The following is a 23,370-nucleotide window of genomic DNA, read 5'->3' as shown; positions in this document are numbered from 1 at the left end:
AATTGGTAACCAATGCAGCTGTAGTAAGATTGGTGTTATGTGGCATCTCATCGGAATTCCCGCAAGAAGCCGAGCAGCTGCGTTTTGTACCAACTTGAGCTTCCAAATCACCGACAGAGGGAGGCGTTACAGTAGTCCAGTCTTGAGATGACAGTGGCCTGGATCACCGTAGCTAGGTCATCCCTGGACAGGTAGGGGGCCAGCCGTCTAGCCTGCCGCAGGTGAAAGAAGGCGGTCCTGCTCACGGCGGAGACCTGGGCCTCCATTGTCAGCCTTTTTTATATATCTTCAGGTCTCTTCTTCCATTCTAGTCAATGTATTCTAGTAGGCTTGGTTGATCAAGAAAAAAAATTGGTTCTAAACTCGTTTCGTATCTAGGGGGCGCCCGCATTTCTAATCTGAGAGGATTTCCGAAATTTCAGATTTTAAAATTTCGATATTTACGAAATTTCGTAAATATAAGAATCAATTCGTTAATGGCGGACGCGATTGCGCAATACGCGAAAAAAACCTCCAAACCTCATTGCTTCCACCTTGTTTACTTGTGTTTTCTAACCCTGTGATTTGGAAGCAGTTTGATTATTTCCCAGGATAATCCAGATTATTTTCTAAATTACATTTTTTTGCACTTAAAGAACTTAAAGTCTGTATATAATATAATAATATAATATAATATACAATAATATAATATAATAATATAATAATATAATATAAAATAATAGTATAATATATATAATATAATAATATAGTAATATAATATATAATATAATATACAATATTATAATATTATAATATAATATATATATAATATATATTATATTATTATAATATTATTATATTATATTATTGTATATTATATTATAATATATATTATATATTATACTAGCTGTACCCGGCAGCGCATTGCTGGGCATAGAATGATGGTATGAAAAATAAAGTAATGAGAAATTTTGGGCAAGAAGGATGCCAGGAGAAAGAGGAGGGAGGGGGGAATGTGGGATTTGCCAGCTGGAAGGAAGGAAAGAAGGAAGGAAGAAAAGAAGGAAGGAAGGAAGGAAGCCTAGTGCAGCCCAGAGTGAGGCAAGAAGAAGCATGAGGAAAGAGGAGGGAAGCAGCAGAGCAAAGGTGGCCAGCAGGAGAGGAGAGAGACAGGAAATTCATCGGCTTAAGCTGAGGCCAGGGACCGGGAGTGGGGTAAATGCGCAGCTTGCTACCGGGGAGGGAAGAGAAACTGCGAGATTGTAAAACTTGCACCAGACATCTGAAAATAATTACAAAAAATGGGGAAATTATTTCGATTCTTAATTACTCCTCACACTATTCCTGCATGGCTCAATATTGGATCAAAGCTAATTTAAATAGGAATTCATAATGAGTTTAAAATTAACGAATACAATCAAACAATCAAACAAGCCTATATTCTAGCTATAACTGTAATGGTTTCAGCAAAGACAATCTGCCAGTTCTGTATATTCTACTCCCACTACTTTTCTCCTACTTAAAATACCTTATTTTTTGCCATTGAGAAAACTAAACAATGAATGTTGATTGCATTCTTTACTTTCCCAGTTATTGCTCAGAACCACAGATAAAGTATGTTGCTCCTATTTAGCACGTTGCTCCTCATACCACAGAGTAAATATATTAATGCTTTCTTCCTTTTCAGGTGGAAACCATTTCCATTCTCCACATAACGTGGATCTTGTTCGTGATGGTGAACCACCCACAAGCCAGAGAATCCGGAAGTAAGATAGAAACTGTTCCATTTTCAGTTCCCTGATTTTCCCCATTTTTGCCCTTAGAGAAAGCAAGATTAAGAGACACCGATGTGTGTGTGAGAGAGAATTGGATTCAACCATAGAACCAAGGTTTCCCACCCAGTTTTAAATAATTTCAACCAGAGGATACAAATGCTTTCATGACATATAGCTGAACATCAAGTAGGTTTGCTACAACAGTGATGTGGGCAAACAAATGATACTTCATTTTACAAATGAAATCGTAATACATTCTGCAGATGCAAGCTTAAGAAAATTGCCTTTCCCTCCACATATTATATTAATAGCTTTTACAGTAAAAGTCTGAAGTACACATTAGGGATCAGACAAAGTTGATCTCTTAAATTTGTAATCTATTCATTCTAGCTTTGGGGACTCTTTTAAAAGTATTTGCCATAGTTGGCACGTAGTTGTCCTAATAGAAATATTATGATTATTTGCATTTGTTGATTGTTTGGAATGCGTTGGTAGCCACTTTGAGTGTTATAGGCAAACAGTGGCTTGATAGCATTTCATGCACATGAATAGCATTCAGTGTTCACTTTGCATTTTCATCATACCTGTTACATTCATCAGTGTATGTGTTCTAACATGGTTTGCTTTTTCACTCCCACTTATTTTCCTTTCCAACTCTAATTGCTTTTGCAGTGCCCCTGCCATTTCAGAAGATGTTGCTAAAGAGGTGTTTGCTGAGTATGCAGCAAATCACTGCTGTTACAGCAAAGATCCAGCCAAGGAGATGGTTATTTGTGATTCACAATCATTTGATACATATAGAGTAAGTGAAATCATTCCAAATCCTCTCTATGACCACATAGGTCCTATTTTGTAAAAAGTAAACATAAATTGCATCTGCTTTGCATGTCACCAGTTTTATTTATTTGGATATCCTTTATGCAATATTAGCTTTCACTGCTGATTTTTAAACATCCTGATATTTGAAATAGTTTAAGCCTTATTCTGGTGTTTGATGAGGAAGGACATCCTACATCAGGAATAGTCCCTGAAAACCCCCAACCCTTCTTTTAAAAACAAAGGAGAAAAAAGGGCCCAAACATGGAGCAATTCTCACCCAGAATCAATTCAAAATCCACCTCAAAACATGAAAACATGGGCCCATCAACAATTTTTTTCATCAGACCACTTCATCACATGGGTTTCCCTCTTTCTCCCTTGCAAGTGTTTTTGGACATTTGCATCACAATTGATCTAAGGAGCCCCATGCTGTCCATCACATGATGAACACTCATTTCTGGTGGGGCTCCATAGAACAACTATGGTACAAGTATCCTAGAATGCTTAGCCCAGAACACGGGAGGCTTTATAGGAAGCCGTGGGGCCAGCACAGGGGAATGTGAATCCCCCTACTGCCCCTCCTTAGTGTGATGAGGTCCTTAGAATGGGAGATACTTTGGCCCCAGGAATGGCTATTCTATCCATTGCCATCCTGCTGGGGCTCTGTTGGATAGTCACCCCCTCCTTCTTGGTTGCCATGGAACCTTTGCCAACCCCAGCAATGGCATCCAGTGATGGTCAGTATCTCCCAGCAAAGGTAAGGTAACCATCCAGCAGGGCTGAACTGAATCTACACTCCTCTCCAGATTTTCATGGATCTCTCTTGCTTATGGCAGGGAAAAGAAGATGGTGGTGCTAAATCTTGTGGCCGGTGCACCAGTTCAGATTAGAGCCAGTGCATTTGCCCATAATTATCCTGAAAGGAGGGGCTACTCCCAAGCTTCACAACTTTGTGTAATGTGGAATAAAAGCAGAATAACCCAATTTACTCCATACTATGAACCAGAAGTGTCTGGATGTCATTTGGACACCCAGGAATAATTTTTAATCTAACTGGGATTTGAGCTCAGTACAGACAAGCTCTCAGTATCAAAAAGTCGGCAGAAGTTGACATTACATAATTATATCGGACAGTTTCACTGGGGCTCAGAAACTGAAGTTTGTGGACACACTGTGTGTACAATCTGTGTATCTATAGATGATGGAGTAGTAGGGAAAAAGTAGTCCCTGGTTCATGTGCAGTGTGGAGGGTGCAATTTTTAGGGTAGATATAGACCACATTACACTCCATATGCATAGGGTGATCTATATCTGTCTTCTTTCATGTTCTAATGTTTCAAAATGCTCTCCTAGTATCGTTTGGAGACTTTCAGTGAATCAAGATCTTGTAAATGGAGATCAGAACCATATCGAGGTGAGTGCTATGATACTTTTTCAGAATATGTGTTCTTCTCATAATGTGAACATAAGATCCAATAATTATTTCTGTGTTAATCTGCAATAATCAGCCAGCCATAGAAATGACATTGGAAATGGATAGGGCATATGCTATATCATTCCAGTACAGCAATGCCTATTCCTCAAAGTCATCTTGCATTCAAAGATGTTTTCTAGGCCTTTTGTCTCCTTGTGATTTGCTGTTTGTCTGACTCCTGTTATTAATATCTTTTAAGATTTTTGAAGTATATTTGATAGGCAGATGGGAGAGAATTTTCTTGGTGGATACCCTCAAAGCTTTGGACCTTATTGTCAAGGCATGGGGAGGGGAGACTGGTGTAGCCTCCTCTCTATTGTGTTGTCCACATACAAAAGGTTTTTTTCTTCTCGCAATAAATGCAGGGAATATGCATTTATTTTAGCATGTCGTTTTTTTCTGAGCTGGGTAAAATTGTAGGAGCTTTGAAAATTTCCTTTTTGTTAGAAATATGCCAATCAACAAAGAAGAAAGGGAAGGGGGGAGTACTGCATTTTTTTAAATGCAATTCAGGAAAAATATAGGAATTTTTCATCCCAATGTTTACAAAACTTGGATATTTAAATCTTATTTTTCTGATACTTTGACAGAAAATTTACAAGTATTTTTTACATCTTCACTAAGGTTATAAAATACTGGGCAACATGTGGTCAATAATGCATTCAGTAAAGAGCACAGTAAAGATGAGAAATGCTAGTAAATACAATCCCGTCTTTCTCTCAGGTGAACCTGTCGATCCCAGTCTGCGGGCCTATGCTCCTTACCCTTGGGATGTCCAAGTGGAGGTTTCTCCCATGTTTAAAGAACAGAAAAAGAAAGTCAAGGTGCCCCATACATCATCAGTAAAGGTAATGAACAAACACATGAGGGAAATCTTTGTTTATCTGTGCAGGTGAGATAGCTTGATTTCTCTAAAAAGCAAATTGGGATTAACTTTTAGATGAGGAAGTTAGTGTCACAATAGGATCAATATCTATGTAGCTTAGAAGACTGTTTTTCCCTTATCTTTCTATCTTAATATCACATACCGTATATTTATTTAGTTATAGAATCATAGAATCAAAGAGTTGGAAGAGACCTCATGGGCCATCCAGTCCAACCCCCTGCCAAGAAGTAGGAATATTGCATTCAAATCACCCCTGACAGATGGCCATCCAGCCTCTGTTTAAAAGCTTCCAAAGAAGGAGCCTCCACCACACTTATTATTTACTTCATTTCTACCCCGTCTTTCTCCCTCAAAGGTACTCAAGGTGGCCTAAAACTCCGGCAAAAATTCAATGCTGGTAAAACCCAGCAATAATAATAGAACTTAAACAGTTAAAACTTAGCATTAAATAATAATACAAATAAAACAGTATACACATTTTAAAAGAATATAAAGTGCATTACTGAATTCCTCAAAAACTCTCCTCATAATCTTTAATCCAGACCATGTCAAAACTGTAGAGACTTATGCTTTGAATGCTTGTGCGCAAAGCCAAGTCTTCATCTTTTTTCTTAAACCCAGGAGGGATGGGGCCTGCCTGATGTCACTGGGGAGGGAGTATACTTGAAGATAAGCAAAGCTTTTCAGTCCTTTTTCTGAGTTGAAAAAGCCTCCCTTGGCTTATAATGGGGTCAAGGCCGCGCAGCGGAGGCTGGAGGCCATTGCTTGCAATATGTGATATATTTTTCTCTCCTCTTATCTCCCTTAACAGTGTGTCTTCTTTTCCAGTCAAAAGGAAGGGAAGGAGGGAAAGGAGATATATTTCATATCCTCCTTGTTTGTATGGCTCTTTTTCATAACCCACCCAATTTCCTGGCTTTTGTGTGTGTGTCTAAATGTATGTGTATTTTTGTTCCCTTGGAAGTGTTCACTGGCTTTGTAAGCCCTATTGATCTATAAATAGGTTTCTATATATCAGTTATTCCCAAACTTTGGGCCTCCAGGTGTTTTGGATTTCAACTCCCACAGTTCCTAACAGCTGGTAAACTGGCTGGGATTTCTGGGAGTTGATGTCCAAAACATCTGGAGGCCCAAAGGTTGGGAACCACTGCTATATATGCATGTTTCTCCTGAAGTCTTTGCAAACCATATATATCCATTAATCTTATAAAACATTTTATAAGATTAATGGATATATATGGTTTGCAAAGCCTGAAATATTTGTTAATCTCTCTTACAGATGTATAGGCATTTTCCCCTGCAAGACTTTGCAGCCCCTATGTACCTGTATCTATCTATTTATCTATATACATTAATTTTATATATGAATTTCTCTCACACATGTTTGCAAGTCTCTGCAAATCCTATAAAGATACAGATATCGATAAATATATAGAGGTACCCCTCCCTATCTATCTATCTATCTATCTATCTATCTATCTATCTATCTATCTATCTATATCTGTGTGTATTATATATGAATTTTCCCCTCACATGTTTGAAAGTCTTTGCAAATCTTATATAGATATAATAATCTATATATAGAGAGATGTCTAGATAGATATATATGAATACAGGGCTTGCAAATATTACAGGGGGAAATGCACACACACACACACAGATGTCTAGATACAAACATAGATATATAGGGTTTGCAAATATTGCAGGAGGGAAATGCACATATATAGAGAGGATTTGCAAGCATTTCAGGGGGTAATGCATATGTGAAATTAGTGTATATAACAGATCTATATCTAGCTCTGCATTGTTTATATAGGCATTGAATGTTTGCCTGTTACTATGTTGGAAGCCGGTCTGAGTTCCCATGGGGAGAGAGGGTGGAGTACAAATACATTTATTATTATTATTATTATTATTATTATTATTATTATTATGTTATTGTTTATTCCATATTGCTTTTGTTGACCCTACTTTTCTACTTACAGAGCTAGTTTAATGTTTTCCTTGAAATACGGTAAATATTAAAAAAAATTAACTTACTGATGCCCCAATTAGGTATGCATTTTGAAATTTACCCGTAGTTGCTGCATTTCCTACCCTAGGCTTATACTCGAGTCAATAAGTTTTCCCAGTTTTTATGGTAAAATTAGGTGTCTCGGCATATATTTGGGTCGGGTTATATTCCAGTATATACGGAACATAACAGTGAAAAAGATTGCAGTAGTGGCAGTACATAGCTCTTGAGAATTAGAACTGGAGAAAAGGCAAAATGAATTTGAAAGACAATAACCTCTTTTTAAAAGGAGAAATCTATATTGAAATATTTGATGGACTGCGTATACTCATGTTGACTTCAAGGGCAGGTTTAGAAACCAAAATTATAAGTTGAGGGTCACTCTACAGAAAGGGAAAGGGTCTGCTGCTCCTGGCTACTGCTGCTGTCGTTATCCTCCCCAGGCATTCAAACATCCAGAGGAGAATCAAGAAAGACACCTTTCACCATTCTACTCAGAGATCATTCATTTTTTGGATAATAATTAAAATAAAGTACTAACATTGGCCCATGGAAAAGTCAATCCAGGTTTTGGGTCATTTTTTTCCTAATATTGTCCATGACTATATGTAATAGTTATAGGTTATTAATTTCAGCTATGGTATGCATACTAAATCAATGAACATTTGCTACATCAGCACTGACATAGTTTGTATTCAGTGGGTATAATCTATACAGAAATTAAAAAAAATAGATTCAGTCAATTCACTTTTACGTTAAATGTTGTAATTATCTAGTGTATAAATAAACATTTTATATTTATAGGTGTAGTGGTGTTATAGGTGTTATGGAGAGTTGTGCACCTATAATAACTTTATTTTTGTACCCCACCACCATCTCCCTGAAGGGACTCAGGGCAGCTTACATGGGGCAAAGCCCAATCAACACAGTTAAAAAGTAACACATTAAATGTAAACAACAGTATAAAACAAAATAAAACAACAGCATTATAACAATATATAAAACAGGCATCAAAACAAACAACCAATAACAAATTCAATTAATCATCACAGGTGGGCAGACTGGTGCAACAATAATTTAAAGGATAGGATAGGCTAGTAAGTAAAGTGCATAGGTTATATGGCAGCAACAAGGATAAGAGCAATAATAAAGTGCAAGGTCATGATTTTGGGTCCTAGCTGGGGCCAACTATCTATGGAATTGTCTACTCTAAAGCACAGTGGAACATCCACGTCTTTAACTCTTTGGGAGGGTGTTAGTCTTGTAAATACATATAAAAACAGATGAATCACTTTTGATGTGCTTCTTTCTTTGATTTAAGAAGTGTCCATATTGCAGAGGTTCGGGTGAAACTTCCTGCGGTAGATGTTCTGGATTTGGATCGGTGAGTAGTAGTGCATTAGACAGATGTAACTCTTCACTCATGTTGTTTTCCAAGGAATGGAAAAGTAATTTTAGTTATTTCCAAGCCTCTGCAAGAATGCTCTTGGCATGTTTTTAAAAAATATTCACAATATAGGATTTATTCTGCATGGCTGTTGGGTGCAGAAAGCAGCAACTTTCAAATATAAATATTTCTGTGGAAAAATTATAATTCTCCATTGTAATTAAGGCTTGAGCCTGATCAAGATACCTCTTAGCTCATGAACCTGTTCTTCTGGGTCAGAGGAGCATTATGCACAGTGTTGAGCTTTCAGCCATTAGATTTTTGAAGAAAACTTTAGCTCGGTAATAAAGTCTCTGTGCACATGAGAGAGACTCCAAGTTCAGCCTCTGCTCTTTCTAGAGAATGGATCTCAGTCCTTTATATGAAAAGCCTGACTAAGACAAATATTCTGACTGCAACACTGAAGAGTTGTTGTCAGTTGATGTCATCATCATTGGCTTAGAGGGACCAATCATCTGACTTGATATAAGAGAACTTCCAGTGCCCTTTTAATTTTTCCCAGGACAAGATGGTGTTCAGGACTGACTTCTCCTTTTGATAACTAACATCACCTCTGTTAAATAAGTTGGAAGAAGAAAAAGCTCTCATTCAAAAGAGGGGCAGGGACCTTGGTTTGATATTCAAAATGTCTTCCTTTGTTTCTTATAAGTAGGACACTTAACATCCTGAGATCAGATGGTGCATTAGAGAATGTGTGTGTCTGGAGAAACTGTGAGGTGGGTTTGCTGTTCCAGCTAGAGTGCAACCCACATGGTTGCTCCTGTAGGCATCCACACTAACATCTTAGCATGTGTAGCCTAGAATTCTTTCTTTTTTCATGATGTTGTCTCTGGCTATCTTCCCAAAGTCTGTAGACTTGGGGTGCATCTACACTATAAAATGTATGCAGTTTGACATCACTTTAAACGCCATGGCTCAATTCTGTGGAATCATGGGAGTTATGGTCTTTGACATAGCAGACTAAAGATTTATAACTCTCATGATTCTATATGGCAGTTAAAGTGCCATGGCAGTTAGAGTGATGTGAAATTGTATTCGTTCTTCAATGTAGATGCGCCCTTGGGCTGTGTTTCAGAATTGGTTTTGTGAAGTTTAACATGAACACTTAAACAGATACCTAATATCTAAACTCTCCCATAAGAGTGTTACATTTGACTATTTTTATTAAAGCCACTAGTAACAACAACAAAAAGCCTTTATGAGAGACAGCTTTGTTTCCATCTGTAAAGATTTTTAAACGTTTTGGGTTCAGAACTTAAATAGATTTCATTATCTGCTTTATTTCCCATCAAACATTTTCTCAGGTAACTGAAACCTCTGGAGAAAACAATACTACATCCACGTATGTATCCCTTTCATTACATCCCCTCCAATAAATGGTTTTGTAAGACCAGTTGTCTTTACATGTTGTATAATCTAAATATATGGAAGTATTGTTGTGATGTGCTTTCAAGTTGACTCCAAGTTGCGATGTTCCTGTCATAGGATTATCTTGACAAGATTTATTTGGAGGTGGCTTGCCACTTCCATCCTCTAAGACACAGGGTCATCCAGTGGGTTTCCATGACTGAATGAGGATTTGGAGCCTAGTATTCAGACATTCTACTCCAACATTCAGACTACCACACCAGCTCTTTATGGCAGTTAGACACCACTGATGTATTTTCCCTCATAGTAACCTAGTTGAATATCAGTCCCAGCCTTCTCCACACCTCTGCTTCTCCTTCCATTTGTAAAATAATTCTTTAAATATCTTTTCTCCATACAGATCTCAACCCTATACATGTTCAGTGTATTTGCCATGATGTGTTTTATAAATGAATGAAATCCATTTCCCTTTGAAGATGTAGTTGTACTATTTAAAATGACCTCTTCAAAATAATCTTTTCCCTCTATAAATATACCTCAGATAATAAAGTAAATGGCCCCAGCCACACTGCCATATAATCAAGTTTCTGATCCCAGTTTCTGATCCCACATGCAAGCCCCCTTACCACAACAGGGTGACAATCGATCGAGGGAGATATAAATAAAGATGATGATGGTGATGATGATGTTGATGATTTGAATAGTACAACTATGATGCATGAAGTTTCCACAGCAATAAAGAGTTTAAAAGACAATAAAACTCCAGGACAAGATGGATACATAGCAATATTTTATAAAACATTTGAAGAATATCTCTGTAGATCTTAGGAAGCTGTTTTTTGATTTAAGGCATTGGCATTCTGACTGATATCCGAACAGAGGATGTCAATGCCTTGGTCCTTTCATTGCTGGCTGCTCCTTCCTGGCAGATGTCAGGTGGTGCGATATCAGCTAAACAGTGTAATTTCTCCAGTGGTGTTGGCCATAGACATTCTGTGATAATGTGGCATATCTCATTAAGAACCACATCCACTGTTTTAACGTGGTTGATACTATAGACATATACGTTTATATAAGAAGATTTATTATGTGTAGATCCTATGTGAATGATAATTCTAATACATATTTACATGTATATTACTGATCTACTAACAAAAGAAAATAATACACACACACACAACCCAGGAACAAAAATCATGTTATTTGCTTTGAACTGGGTTAAATGACAGTGTAGACTCATGTAATCCAGTTCTTAGCAGATAATCTGAGGTCAGATACTGGATTATATGACAGTATAGATCCAGTTGATGTCTCCTAGGCATTACTTCCTTAACAGAAAATTTGATACCTGAATCTGAAAGAACATGGAAAGAATAACACCATAATAAAGAGCAGTTTGACATGTTTCCGCAACAAGTTTGTCAAAAATTAACAATATACTCATGTGAAATGAAACAAACACATCAGTTTAACCTTAAATGTTGAACATTCTAGACACACTTGAATTTTTTTCCAAAATGCATCCAAGTTTGATTTGTTTTCTCCAGCTTTCACCTTTTTGGGTCTTTTTCATTTTTCCGGATAAACTATGTTTTTTTTTAATTATTTTAATGTGCCGTGAGTAGCTGGTGTGGCAGGATTATATGTTTTCCCCTTTCCTCTCTTGCATACTCAGAAGAGATTCTGGAGGCAGCTGCAGTTTACCTTGCCTGTTGCAATCAGGCACAGTCTGATAAGGAACAGTTAGTTGGAGTAAAATTCCACTCTTTCATACTCATGCTTTATTATAGCCTGACTACATACATACTGCTGCAGCCTCTCACTGAAAGTTGTATTTCTCTAACTTCCTTCACCATATCCCAGTGATATTTTTTCTAAGAAGTTCCAGCTAGGCAGTTGGAAAGGATTAAAACAAGATCTGGATGAGCATGAAAAGACTTTGTGAAAAGGAGTTTCATTCTCTGAGACTTCATTAACTGGGATATGCTTGTGCTTTTTATTTACCATACATAATGCACTGTGACAGAGAAAGTAGAAGAGTGCTTCCTTTTAAATTCTTGGAACGGACTAAACTCTCATCATTCACAGCAGTACTAAAAAATGATTCCCTTTTTGATAAGAATGAAGGTACAGAATTTATATTGATTTGTGGATAAATCAACCAATGTTTTAGATTTTTTAAATTAGATCTCTACACTTGTAGATGAGTATATACCTAAAAGATTGCAACTTGGTGAATGAAGAATGGTCTTGAATTTGAAGGAAATGCCTTAATTTGTTGTCACATATTCAGTTTACTTTTCAAAATGAAGATCTTAAATCTTGTTTTTCCTGCATCTTTCATGTCTTTGTATATTAATTTAATTCATATTTCATTTATATCCAATTAATTTTTTTCTAGAACATGCTCTTCTTGTGGTGGTTCAGGGAGGGAAACCTGTAGCACGTGCGCAGGAAAAGGAAAGTTGCTGACATTTCTTCAGTTAAAAATTAAATGGTAAGCCACATCAGAAAATGAACTGAATGAAAACAAAGTGTCACATTTGTAAATTTGAAAAAAAAGTGAGTTTTATTGCCAGCATGGCAGCTTAGATTTAATATTTAGCCTTATTGCAAATCTTTTTCTTTTATTGGCGTTGGGAAAGGAAACCAACCCATTCCTGGTGAGATGTAAGACATAAGATGTAAGGAAATGGGCTAAACATGCTAAGATTGCATTAGATCTTTGAAGCTAAGCCTGATCAGTCTTAGCATTTGAATAGGAAATCACCAATGAATAGTAGGTTATATTTCAGAGGAAGGATATAAAGAATCACCTTTGAGTATTACTTGCCTAAGAAAATCTTATGAAATCCAACAGGTGATTTGAAGGAACACATATGCATATATAGATATTTCATGTGTGCAGCATATTTGAGATCTTATTAGAGGCTAGAAAGAGGTTGGGGTGACTTAGGGAAATAAAATTAACATAGCAGCCTTTTTATAGGAAGGAAGAATTAGAATAAGCCTGCGTAGTTTAAGACACTTGTTGGTTTGTGGTGAAAATAAGGCAAAGAACTATTGGGCAGTATATTCTCTGTTTTTTTGCTTTTATAGGAAGAGTCACATGTTTGAATTTGTGATGGATCATGGCATTGGGTTTCCTGTAAAACTCTTCAAGAAAGTTAATGGACAACAAACATTTTTTGATGAGCAACGCATGGTAATAAGAATAAGAATATTCTTATAAAAGTGAAAGAAATCCCAAGGTCTGTGAATGAACCTGAGCTAACTTGAACAGTGATAAGAACAATGTTTTGCTTATATCAGCAATGTACTTTTTTATATAGCTCCAAAACAATATTGTCTTTTGCTGGTTGGTGGAGGGTAGTTGGAACAATTCACCTAGAACAATTCTTCTCCTAGAACAATTCACTCTGTGTCTTGTATGTTTTCTAAAATTGATCACATTAAAATAACTGATAGCACTGGATCTAGCTGGAAACTCAGTGCCTGAGTAAACCACAGTCCTCCAGATATAGAGTTACTATGCCAATGTAGTGGAAATAAATAGCTGATGGACTTCATCCATGATTTGTGTATATACGTACCAAGATATATGATATGCTCAGTAGTGACATAAGGGTCATGTAGTAGCTCATTGTTTTGTGAATCTCCATGTTAAAATATTGAGACATTTCTTTGTAGTGTATGTAATGATATAGTCAGCAGTCAAGAATCTCAATATCCGACCTTTGTGTGTTTCCTGATTGAAATAAGGCACACTCAGGTTTGAATTTTCCCAAATTGGCTTGAAAATGTTGGTGTTTCTACTATTATGGAGACTACTCCATGCCATTTTTTCACGTCAAATTCACAGAGCTTCCTGCAAAACTTTGTTCTGCAAGGTGCTTTAATATCCTTCCTCTTCTAAATGGCAGTTTTTCAGTTGCTACTTCTCTATTTGATGTCTGTCACCTATATTTGTGTGTTCATAATTTCTATTTGCAGAGTTGAGAAATATAATTAGAAGTGCTCTGGTCTGGGCTTTTGTTTTGTATTCAAATCTTCCAATGTTGATATTTTCATAGGTATCGCCAGTGGTGGGTTTCTTGGAAAATGCTATAAATGAAGTCTCTCTGGTTGCTGTTGAAGAACACCGAGCTCAGTTTATGACTCCAATACCAGGAGATGTGAGTTCAGCAAAGACTACATCTCTGCATTCCATTAATACTCAGTGAAATTCCTCCTGGTTTTTGGTCTGAAGTAAAATAAGTATTTATTTATTATTTTTAAATGTATTTAAAAAATTTCTCAGCCAAAGGAGACTCAAAGCAGCTAACAATATGTAAATTAAAACATAACCCATACAAACATTAACATTAGATTAAGTATATCTGATAAGCCAGGTGTATCATGATTTTTCCCAACAAAAGCAAGAGTAGCTTCCTTTCATTTATTTTTTAAAAGAAGCCCCCAGTGGCACAATGGGTTAAACCCTTGTGCCTACAGGACTGAAGAACAACAGGTTGGAGGTTCAAATCCAGGGAGAGCATGGATGAGTTCCCTCTGTCAGCTCCAGCTTCCCATGTGGGGATCTGAGAGAAGCCTTCCACAAGGATGGTAAAACATCTGGGTATCCCCTGGGCAATGTCTTTGCAGACAGCCAATTCTCTCACACCAGAAGCGACTTGCAGTTTCTCAAGTCACTCCTGACATAAAAAAAATACTTTTGAATCTAGTCTTTGCATTTTAGGGATTAGTCATGGTTTGTAAATGTATCATGTAGACATATTTATCAGTCTGGCTTTTTTTTCATAAATCTCAAATTAAATTCATGTCCCTATTTTAGAAAACAAGGTGTGCAGAAATACACCCACTTTTTTTTTCTTGTCCAGCCCAGTTTCTCAAGTGGATTTCTAGGAGGAAATGTTGCTTTTTGACCTTTGAGACCACTTTTTTCCTGATCCTAGTAGAAAGATTTGGGATGCAGTAGTCTATGTAACGATTAGTGGCAGATGGAAAAGACTTTTGCTCCCATCTTTATTTGGAGGTCATTAGAGGGCAGCCCCAGGTTCCTGTGGGCTGAGATATATGGGGATGAGGGAAGTATTCTTTGCATATTCTTTTTATTTACAGATATCATTTCAATCTATAAAATTGCATTTAAGGTATAATTACACAAAACAAACTACGACCTACAGACTAAACTAACGCAACCAACATTATTAACAATATGAATAGAGGTTTTTCATGAAACAAATCAATAAAAATATTCTGAAACTTATTATTTGCCTCAGCTTCTCCAAGAAAAACTTTATTCCCATTCATCTGTCTTCCATTCCTGCATCTCCACTTGAAAACTGGTATCCTCTGAAACTCAAGCCTTTTGAATCTTTAACTCTATGGGTAGTTCCAGTACCCTGAACTCCTATTTCAAGGTCTCTCATCTACCACTTTCCAAATCTTTAAAGTTATGGCTTATCTGATTCAAACCGCATTGAGTCACCTATTATAGGTTGAGAAACGCGGTATAGAAATAAAGCAAATAAATAAATAAATATCCAGTGTCATTGGATAGATATCCATTCCAGTCATTCTTAATTCTTCGATAATTTGTTGCTGGTTGTTCGACAAGGATGTTGCCCAGGGGAAGCCTGGATGATTGATGCTTTACCATCCTGTGGGAGGCTTCTCTCATGTCCCCACATGGGAAACTAGAGCTGAGATCACAAATATTTTGTGTGTAATTTATCTTCATCACTGGATGTTGCTGGTTAACACCTTGTTGCCTTCTAAGATGGAAAGTTTTAACTAATTTGGCCATTAGTTCACTTCCTTTTCCTGTGATAGCATACCACCTTGGGCTTATCAGCTCATATATAAACTTTCTTTCTCTATTTTCTCACAGTTAAATATAAGGAAGTAATATATCCAATGGATATATTAAGGAAATACATAGTAAAAATAAACTCATATTTTATAAATAAGGTTACATTTAGCTATGATTTCCCATTTTTCCTATACAGACAGTCCCCCAGTTATGAACAAGATAGGTAGGTTCTGTGGGTTTGTTTTTAAGCTTAATTTGTTTGTAAGTTAGAACAGGTGCATTTTTTAGTCTAGCTCAAGCCAAAATATATCTTTTAAAGCTTTGGATAACACAGGGAAGGGTTAACACCTTGGTGGTATTTGTTTTAATGTCTGTGCCCCTGTTCAGAAGACCTCATTTTCTGTCCCTGCAATAATTGAAAAATTGGCTGGTTGTGGAAACAAATGTTGGAAAGAAAGCTTCAGTGGAGACACCTTTCCCCCATGACAACACTTTCAGGAGTTAATTTCTCTTCCGAAGGGACTGGTTTCTCTCACTACCTGTTGCCACACACTTGTTCTTAACTGTGAGTAGTTTGTAAGTTGGATGTTTGAAACTCAGGGACTATCTGTATATGAAACCTTTTGGGACACAATATAGTTCTTTTAGTTTAATTGAGCTATGCATCATTCAGATAAATGTATTTTCCCCATTGTTGTACTCATCCTTCGATTGTAGACATGTTGGCATTGTTTACAAGTTTAAGAAAGTTGTCTGGGTGCTGCTGTGACTATCTCTAGCAACTTGATGCAATAGAGCACGATGGTTCTTTCCTCCCTTCTCTTCATTTCTATTGAAGTCCAAACTTACATTTTCGGGATATCAGGAACACAAATTGGACAATATGTCAGGATGGCAGAAACATAAAGCATACATCTTCTGACCCTTGCATGGCAGGGGGACATTTCTTGTCAGTTGGTGGCAAACTTACCAGCAAATATCATGAGTAGCACAGGTCCCTCGTCAGAGCCGATGGGGGACTCAACTACATGGTGCCATTTCCAGCCTGTAAGTCCAAGGAGAGTGCATTTTTGTGGGAGGAAGACTTGGGTATGAGTGTGCATTCCTAAGTTCAGCTCTGTAGCTAATACTGAATGTGATTAAGGGCCCTAAAGGTAGTGCACCCCATTCAGAATTGTATTATGTTGATAGGTGTATCCTTCGGATTCTGGAATTGCTACCTGGAATGCTATTGAAAATCCTAAAGCTCAGTTTCCTCCCACAGTGTGCATCCGGAGGCAGGTGAGTGTCCTAAAAATTGATGAGGTATGCTCTAAAGTTGGGGGTTGTCTACAGTATCATGGGTGTGTGGGAACTTGTAATCTCTTTTGTGAGAAACTGTGGGCCCATCCAGACAGGACCTTTATTGTGGTATCTACCGCAGTAAAGGAGGGGCTGTCCAGACAATTTTCTGGACAGTCCTGACTTAATTTACTACAAACCAGGAAAACCTTGCTTTGTAGCGAATTAACTTGATAGTGGATTTATTCTGCACCTTCTTGGTTTCATATATAAGAGCAAAGGTACAGTACTTCTAGATTTCGTTATGATTATAAAGGATGTATGCTATTCTCATTACATTATTACATGTAGGCCAATAAAATAATTAGCACATAATGTTCTGAATGTATTTGAATATAACACTTAAACCAAACTGATTAAAGCAGATAGCATTCATGATATTTATGGAAAAAAACTGCCCAAGTACTTCTGGAAGCAGTTGGAATCTGGTCAGAAAGCTCTGTAGAGACAGGACAGGATGTCTAAGGCTTAAGACACAGGTGAAGCTGTTCTATAAATAAGAGCAAATTTAGTCAAATGTGGACTGGAACTCCCATTATTTCTCACCTTTAGCTTTTGGCTAAGACTGCCATGGCTGCACTTCAACAATTTCTGATAGGTAAGTATAAGATAAGATTTAAAGCAGGATTGTTGCTGGGGAATCTGACCTGTTCAGAAGTCCCATTAATTCAGTAATACTAACTTGGAAGTATATCTTATGGAATTCAGGGTGCTTCCACATATACTTAAAATCTGCACCAAAATGGGTTAAATTATTTGGATCGCTACTTTGGTGCAGGTTCTAGTCCCCATCTCCTCCCACAACCCTGGCATTTCCCTCCTGGGATGGCTACATGTTATCCTGATTGAAATCAGGATAGCATGAAGCCACCCAGAAACCCCCGATTCACCCCCTATAACTTACTGAAAAGATCCCTGGCTTCCATAGAGCCTCTTCTTGCATCCCCATGGTGCACAAAAATGATGCCCGAAGAGATGGGAGGGGTGAGGAGGACCCCCCCGGTGCCCCCATCTCCTCACATGTCATTTTCTTATGCCATGAGGACGAGAAACTCAATGGTGGCCAGGGACCTTGTCTGTAGGTTTTAGGGGGTAAATTGGGGACTGGGGGAGGGAGTGGGTGACCTCCAGGAGCCCAAAGGTATGGAATGGTTGTGGAGATTGACCTCCCAGGAAATGTGTGATGCATCCCAATAGTCCTCACAAGGCCAGCATCATATTAGACCCCAATCTTTCATAAAGATTCAGATCTAATGAGGTGTTTAATTAATGCAGAATAAACCAGGGAAAACTCAGTTTACTCTGCATTAATTCATTTTTACCAGAGGCATCATTTGGATGCCTCTGGTAAAACTGAGACACCTCCTGCATTTTGGGCCTTTCTGGATGGCCCCACAGTGAAACTGAATGGATAATTCTGAATGGAAAAGCATACACAGGATTATTAATTTAGCAAACACCCTTTCAAAAATACTATTGACTCTCAAATCCAATGTGAGAAAGAATAAGAAAAATAAGCAAAACTCTTATCTGAAACTATAGATTTCTTTCTCTTTTTGTACAAAGAAAGAGAAGTTCTTTGCAAACCAAGCCAAAACCAACCAGGAAAAAGTGAAGAAATGTCACTTGCAAAATGGAAAAAGTGAAGAAATAACACTTTCATACATTAAGCCAAGCACACAATTACAAAAACATGCAAGAGAAACCAATGTATTTACAAAAATAAGTATGGCACAAGCAGGCCCGTAGCCAGGATTTCGATTCAGTGGTGGTGGGGGGGGGGGGGGGTGCTGAGTTTGTTTTTTTTGGGGGGGGGCTGAGTCCAAGTGAAAGAGGGTCTACCCTAGCAAACCTTTTGTATCGTTACCCCAATACCCCCATGCATATGGGATATATTGAGTAGGGTGATCAGATCATGATATGAATAAACATAACAGTTTAAATAATGCACTAGTAAGGCCTTTTCGCAAACCACCATGAGAATTTCGGGGGGGGGGGGTGAAGCCCCTCAAGCCCCCCCCCCCCACGGCTACATGCTTGGGCACAAGCATGGTACAAGTATGGCTGATGTGCCTGCACAGTTATTTCACCTTTTTACTGTAAAATAAGCAGAGAGAGGAAGCAGATGCTGTTCTCATTTCCAGCTATCAATTGATTTCCTCATTTTTTTAAAAAAAATGCTACTGCAGGGGGTTGGCACTATGGCTACTTCTCATTCAGAGCGGTAGTAGATCTGGTTAGAGATCTAGATGATAGTATTTTTATAAATCATGTTTTTTCCACATTATTTATTTATTTATTTATTTATCCCGTTCTTCTGTACCTCCGTGGAGGGACTCAGAATGTCTAACAACAAAAATTCAATGCTAAACAATAAATAACATTTTAAAACAACATATATAAAACAATAGGTTAAAATACATATAAGTTAAAATAACTTAAATAGCACAATGCACTTTTTCTCATTACAGAAGCAAGCCATTGAATTACTGCACCTTACCCGGGTGGAATATGAGTGGCATGGAAAACACTACTCGTACTATGTTTATGGAAATGAACAGAAGATTTATACAGAGTACTATCCTAAAAAGTGCTGCTGCACTGTCATATGATTTGTTGAACTTCCAACTAAAATCCCTTGATCAGAATTTTTGGATGCTTGTTCTTTCCCCTCACTTGCTCATAAGAACTATGGAGGATGCTGTTCCTTCTCAACAGAAATAGTAAATTATTATATTTTTCAAGAAGATGGAAACTCCAAACTTACATGTTGCAAGAGAAGATCAAGCTTTTCTTATAACACAAAGGAAAAAACAAACATTCTCCTATATAATTCCTGTGTTCATTGTCTGAATATTATAAAGTGAAAACATTACTATGGGGTGAATTGTGGCCCCAGAAGCAGCCAGTATATTATGGATTTGGTATATCTATATGTTCATATACATACACTTGGATATGGAACCCAAGTTTAAACTCAAAATTTGTTTGTTTAATTAAAAATATTTTAATTAACCATCAGAAGCCAAAGTTGTCACTATTGCAGTCAAATGAGTCTCAGTTTTCATTTGTGAAATGTTGAAGGGCATGTTAAAGACTATAATATTTCCTTCTTTTTCTAAAGGCTTCCAGTCACTTCTAAAAATCAACGGTTACTATTCAAAGATACTTTTCCAAAATTTCTGCAAGCAGATTTTAAATTTGTTTTATAAACATATTCCAAGCTTGATTTCTAGGCATGTAATTCTGTTTGGGTAATATATTGTCTTTAGATTTTAATGTCATTTATGAGTTAATACTCGTACATGCAAATCTGCATATAATTTTATACATATTGAATTTATGCTTTTATATAACTAATTTATGTGTTTTTTTCTACTAAAAACTAGCTATTTATCTTTCAGATGGAGTACTATATTATTGTCTTATATGGTAAATTTGTAATTGGTATTTTTAGTACGTGGTCTCAATTGGTATTGTCTCAAAATGTGATTAATTCTTTTACACAAAAATCATTGTTGATATATATTTAAAAACCCCATTTTGGTGTGGGTTTGGGTATTGTCTGGAAGTGCCCTCCAAAAGCAAAACAGGGCTGGCCCCAAAGAAGTTGGTGTACTTGTTGGCCCTTGAATTTCAGCAGAGTTTAGTTATGTTATTGAGAAAAATTTTCTTGCCATTATATTGTTTCTCTAAAAGAAAAAGTATGGCATTTAATACAGCATCTGTCACATTAATTATATATTAACACAGTTCAATAGATGACTTGGATTTATGTGTAATGATCATTGGAATGGCCTGACCTTGATTGTGGATAACTTGATTTTATGGCTGTAAGAATATTGTTTATGTTTTAATTGCTTTTAACCTTGTTTAGATTTTTAACTAAATATTGGTGAGGCATAGATAGTAAACAGCCTGGGAGAGGTTAAAAAGGGTTTTTCCTACAGAGAAAGTACAGTTAATCAAAGTCAGGTACCAGTCCATTGAGGACTAGACTAAGAAAGCCTTGAAGTGTTGTTTGAACCATTGAAGATTTGTTGTTTGTTCCATAATAAAGACTTTGTTGTATCATTAAAGACTCTAAAGACCATCACTTCAAAAAAAATCCCTGAGAACCTCTCTTTGAGGCACCCCTGGCTTCCCGCTGGGCTTAAAGTATATGTCCTATAGAAAAGTACAGTTGTTACAGGCCCAGTGTGCGACAGAATAGAATCCTTTGTAGTGGGCCCAAAAGAAAAAAAAAATTAAGAACAGCTATGCAGACATATTTAAACACTAAACAATAGTCAAAAGATGAATTGGAATTTGATCAAAGCACCAGAACATACAAAACAAGTTTGGAAAAACAGTAATGGTGCACAAAATTTGTTTCATTATTTTCATTAAAGAGTTCTAGTTGATTAGGAGACAAACATACACACATGACAGCAATTAGAATATACCACCTTGAGATCTATGTAAAAAAAGTCCAGAAACTATACAATAAAATTGACAGTCCTCTATGGGTTTTTTCTTGTCAACAAAAATAAAATTATGTGTGCTTCTCGCATTCAGTGCTTTTTGAAATGCTTTGTTTAATTGAGATCTGATCATCAAATTTAATTTTAAAAATTCTAGTAATATTTTATGGTGATTTGTCATTGTGGGTTTCTTTGGTCAGTGAAGCCAACGTGATGGGCTGTTGATGGTCCTTTAGCTGTCTGCCTAGAGCTGAATTTCCAGAAAACTAGCAGTTTTAGCCAGCGAGCATAAGCACAGTCTCAGTCCATGGCTTATGGGCATTTCCTGAGCATCAGATATACTGAGAAGTGAGAAGTACTGTCTTAGGCTGTGTATTGCCATCATGTGGCAAAAGGTGGTATAGAATGTACTCTCCCTCCTGCTGTCAACACAGTATTTGCCAAGGTAAAAATGTGAAGCAGATGTTAGCTGAAGAATAAATATTATTGTTATGAGTTTACACTACTTTTGTGACCTTCTAGAGTGCAAGAATGTTTCCATCCTTCTCACTGAAATCCTGTAGTAAGAGTAAGATCAACCCTCCTCCAGAAAAAGTCAAAGAGAGATTGGAAAAGCAAACAAAAGAAATGTAACATACCTACACATTCTAATTTATTGATAATGGGTTAAAGAGACAATGGTTTCTTGGCATGAAGCAAAATAGAAATATTCTAATTAAATGGGCAAACTGTTTGGTTCCAATTATAATTTCAAGATTAATCTAATTTCAGGATTAAATTATCAGTTTAATTGTTAATTAGAGAAATGGAAGACTATGCTAAAGAGGCAATAAATTTCACATTTCCTGTTGCTTATTTACTTATATCTTTGTAAATGATTTTATTTGATGTAAACCATTTTAAATTTTACTTTTGAGGAAATGGTTGATGATAATGATGATAGAGATGATAATGATAGTCATGGGCTACTCAGTAACATCTCCTGGATTGACCCCTCCTTCCCTCAAGCCCACTTTGTTGGCCAACAAAGAGGTATTTTCAGCTGCTAACTGAGGCACAGTAGAAAATGTTTCCTATTGGAAAGCAAGGCTGAGACAAAATGTGACAGAGACCCTGCTTCTGATTGCTACAGGCTTGCTCACGGGCAGGAGGTGGACTGGAAAGATTTTTCCTCATGCCCTGATTGGCAACTGAACAGTCTTCCTTCACTTGATGCAACTGCTGGCTGCTAAAGTGGGATTAGGGCAGGCATGGGCAAACTTTTTTGCCTTGGGGCAACATTGCAGGCCAGGCTAGGAGGGGAAGGGCCTGGCAGGGCCAGGACAGGGCAGGGCCTGGGTCATCCCCAAGTTGTCCTCCTGGTATAAGGATGGGGATGCTCACCCCATCCTTATGCTGGGAAAAAGGCAAGATATGTGATGACTGGCCAGATCTTTATGCCGGGAGGAGGGTGAGACAGGCAGTGGCTGAGAGAGTTGTCTCTCAGCTGCAGCATACCTTCCTTGAGCCTTTTTCCTGGCACAAGGATGGGGCCACTCACACTATCCTTATGCTGGGAGGAGGGCAAAACGTGTGGTGGCTGAGAGTGCTTGGGAGGGCTCTCAGCTGCTGCATGCCTTCCTCCCTCGTCTTTTTGGCATAAGGTTTTGGCAGGGCACTGTGCCCTTATGCCAAGAGGACAAGGAAAATTAGAAGGGCCTGACATAATTGCCCAGGAGGGCTGCATCCGGCCTCCAGGCCTTGTTTTGCCCATGCCTGGATTAGGGGCATTTTAATAATAAATAATAAATAAACTTTATTTATACCTCGCCACCATCTCCCCAATGGGGACTCAGGGTGGCTTACATGAGGCCAAGCCCTACAACACAATACAGTAAAAGAAGTCAAAAACACAAACAATAATGTAATAAATTACATAAAACATAAAAATACAGCAAACAATATAAAATTAAAATAAAATCATTCATAACACAGTAACAGTGAGTGGGC

General features: G+C 37.3%; 1 protein-coding gene across 1 annotated transcript; it reads left to right on the top strand.

The window, feature by feature from the left end:
- The first annotated feature begins 1,092 nt into the window (after positions 1 to 1,092).
- LOC132765621 (protein SSUH2 homolog) lies at positions 1,093 to 20,797 on the top strand. Its single transcript, XM_067464780.1, has 12 exons — positions 1,093 to 1,189; positions 1,667 to 1,745; positions 2,427 to 2,556; positions 3,927 to 3,987; positions 4,771 to 4,895; positions 8,269 to 8,331; positions 9,699 to 9,736; positions 12,164 to 12,259; positions 12,862 to 12,967; positions 13,836 to 13,937; positions 16,769 to 16,858; positions 19,390 to 20,797. The coding sequence occupies exons 1-12, from the start codon at positions 1,093 to 1,095 to the stop codon at positions 19,528 to 19,530; spliced, it is 1,128 nt and encodes a 375-aa protein (XP_067320881.1). The 3' UTR covers positions 19,531 to 20,797.
- The last annotated feature ends 2,573 nt before the right edge of the window (positions 20,798 to 23,370 follow it).

This window comes from Anolis sagrei, chromosome 2 (genome assembly GCF_037176765.1).
Source record: "Anolis sagrei isolate rAnoSag1 chromosome 2, rAnoSag1.mat, whole genome shotgun sequence".
Classification (NCBI taxonomy): domain Eukaryota; kingdom Metazoa; phylum Chordata; class Lepidosauria; order Squamata; family Dactyloidae; genus Anolis; species Anolis sagrei.
The sequence above is the reverse complement of the archived record's forward strand: the minus strand, read 5'-3'. Positions and strand labels throughout refer to the sequence as shown.

What these genes read in the sequence shown, in the direction of transcription:
- LOC132765621 (XM_067464780.1), top strand. Translation starts at nt 1,093, where the DNA reads ATGAGGAAAGAGGAGGGAAGCAGCAGAGCAAAGGTGGCCAGCAGGAGA. An exon ending in TTTTTGATGAGCAACGCATG is followed by an intron (nt 12,968 to 13,835) that starts GTAATAAGAATA and finishes ATATTTTCATAG; the next exon opens with GTATCGCCAGTGGTGGGTTT. An exon ending in CAGTGTGCATCCGGAGGCAG is followed by an intron (nt 16,859 to 19,389) that starts GTGAGTGTCCTA and finishes TTCTCATTACAG; the next exon opens with AAGCAAGCCATTGAATTACT.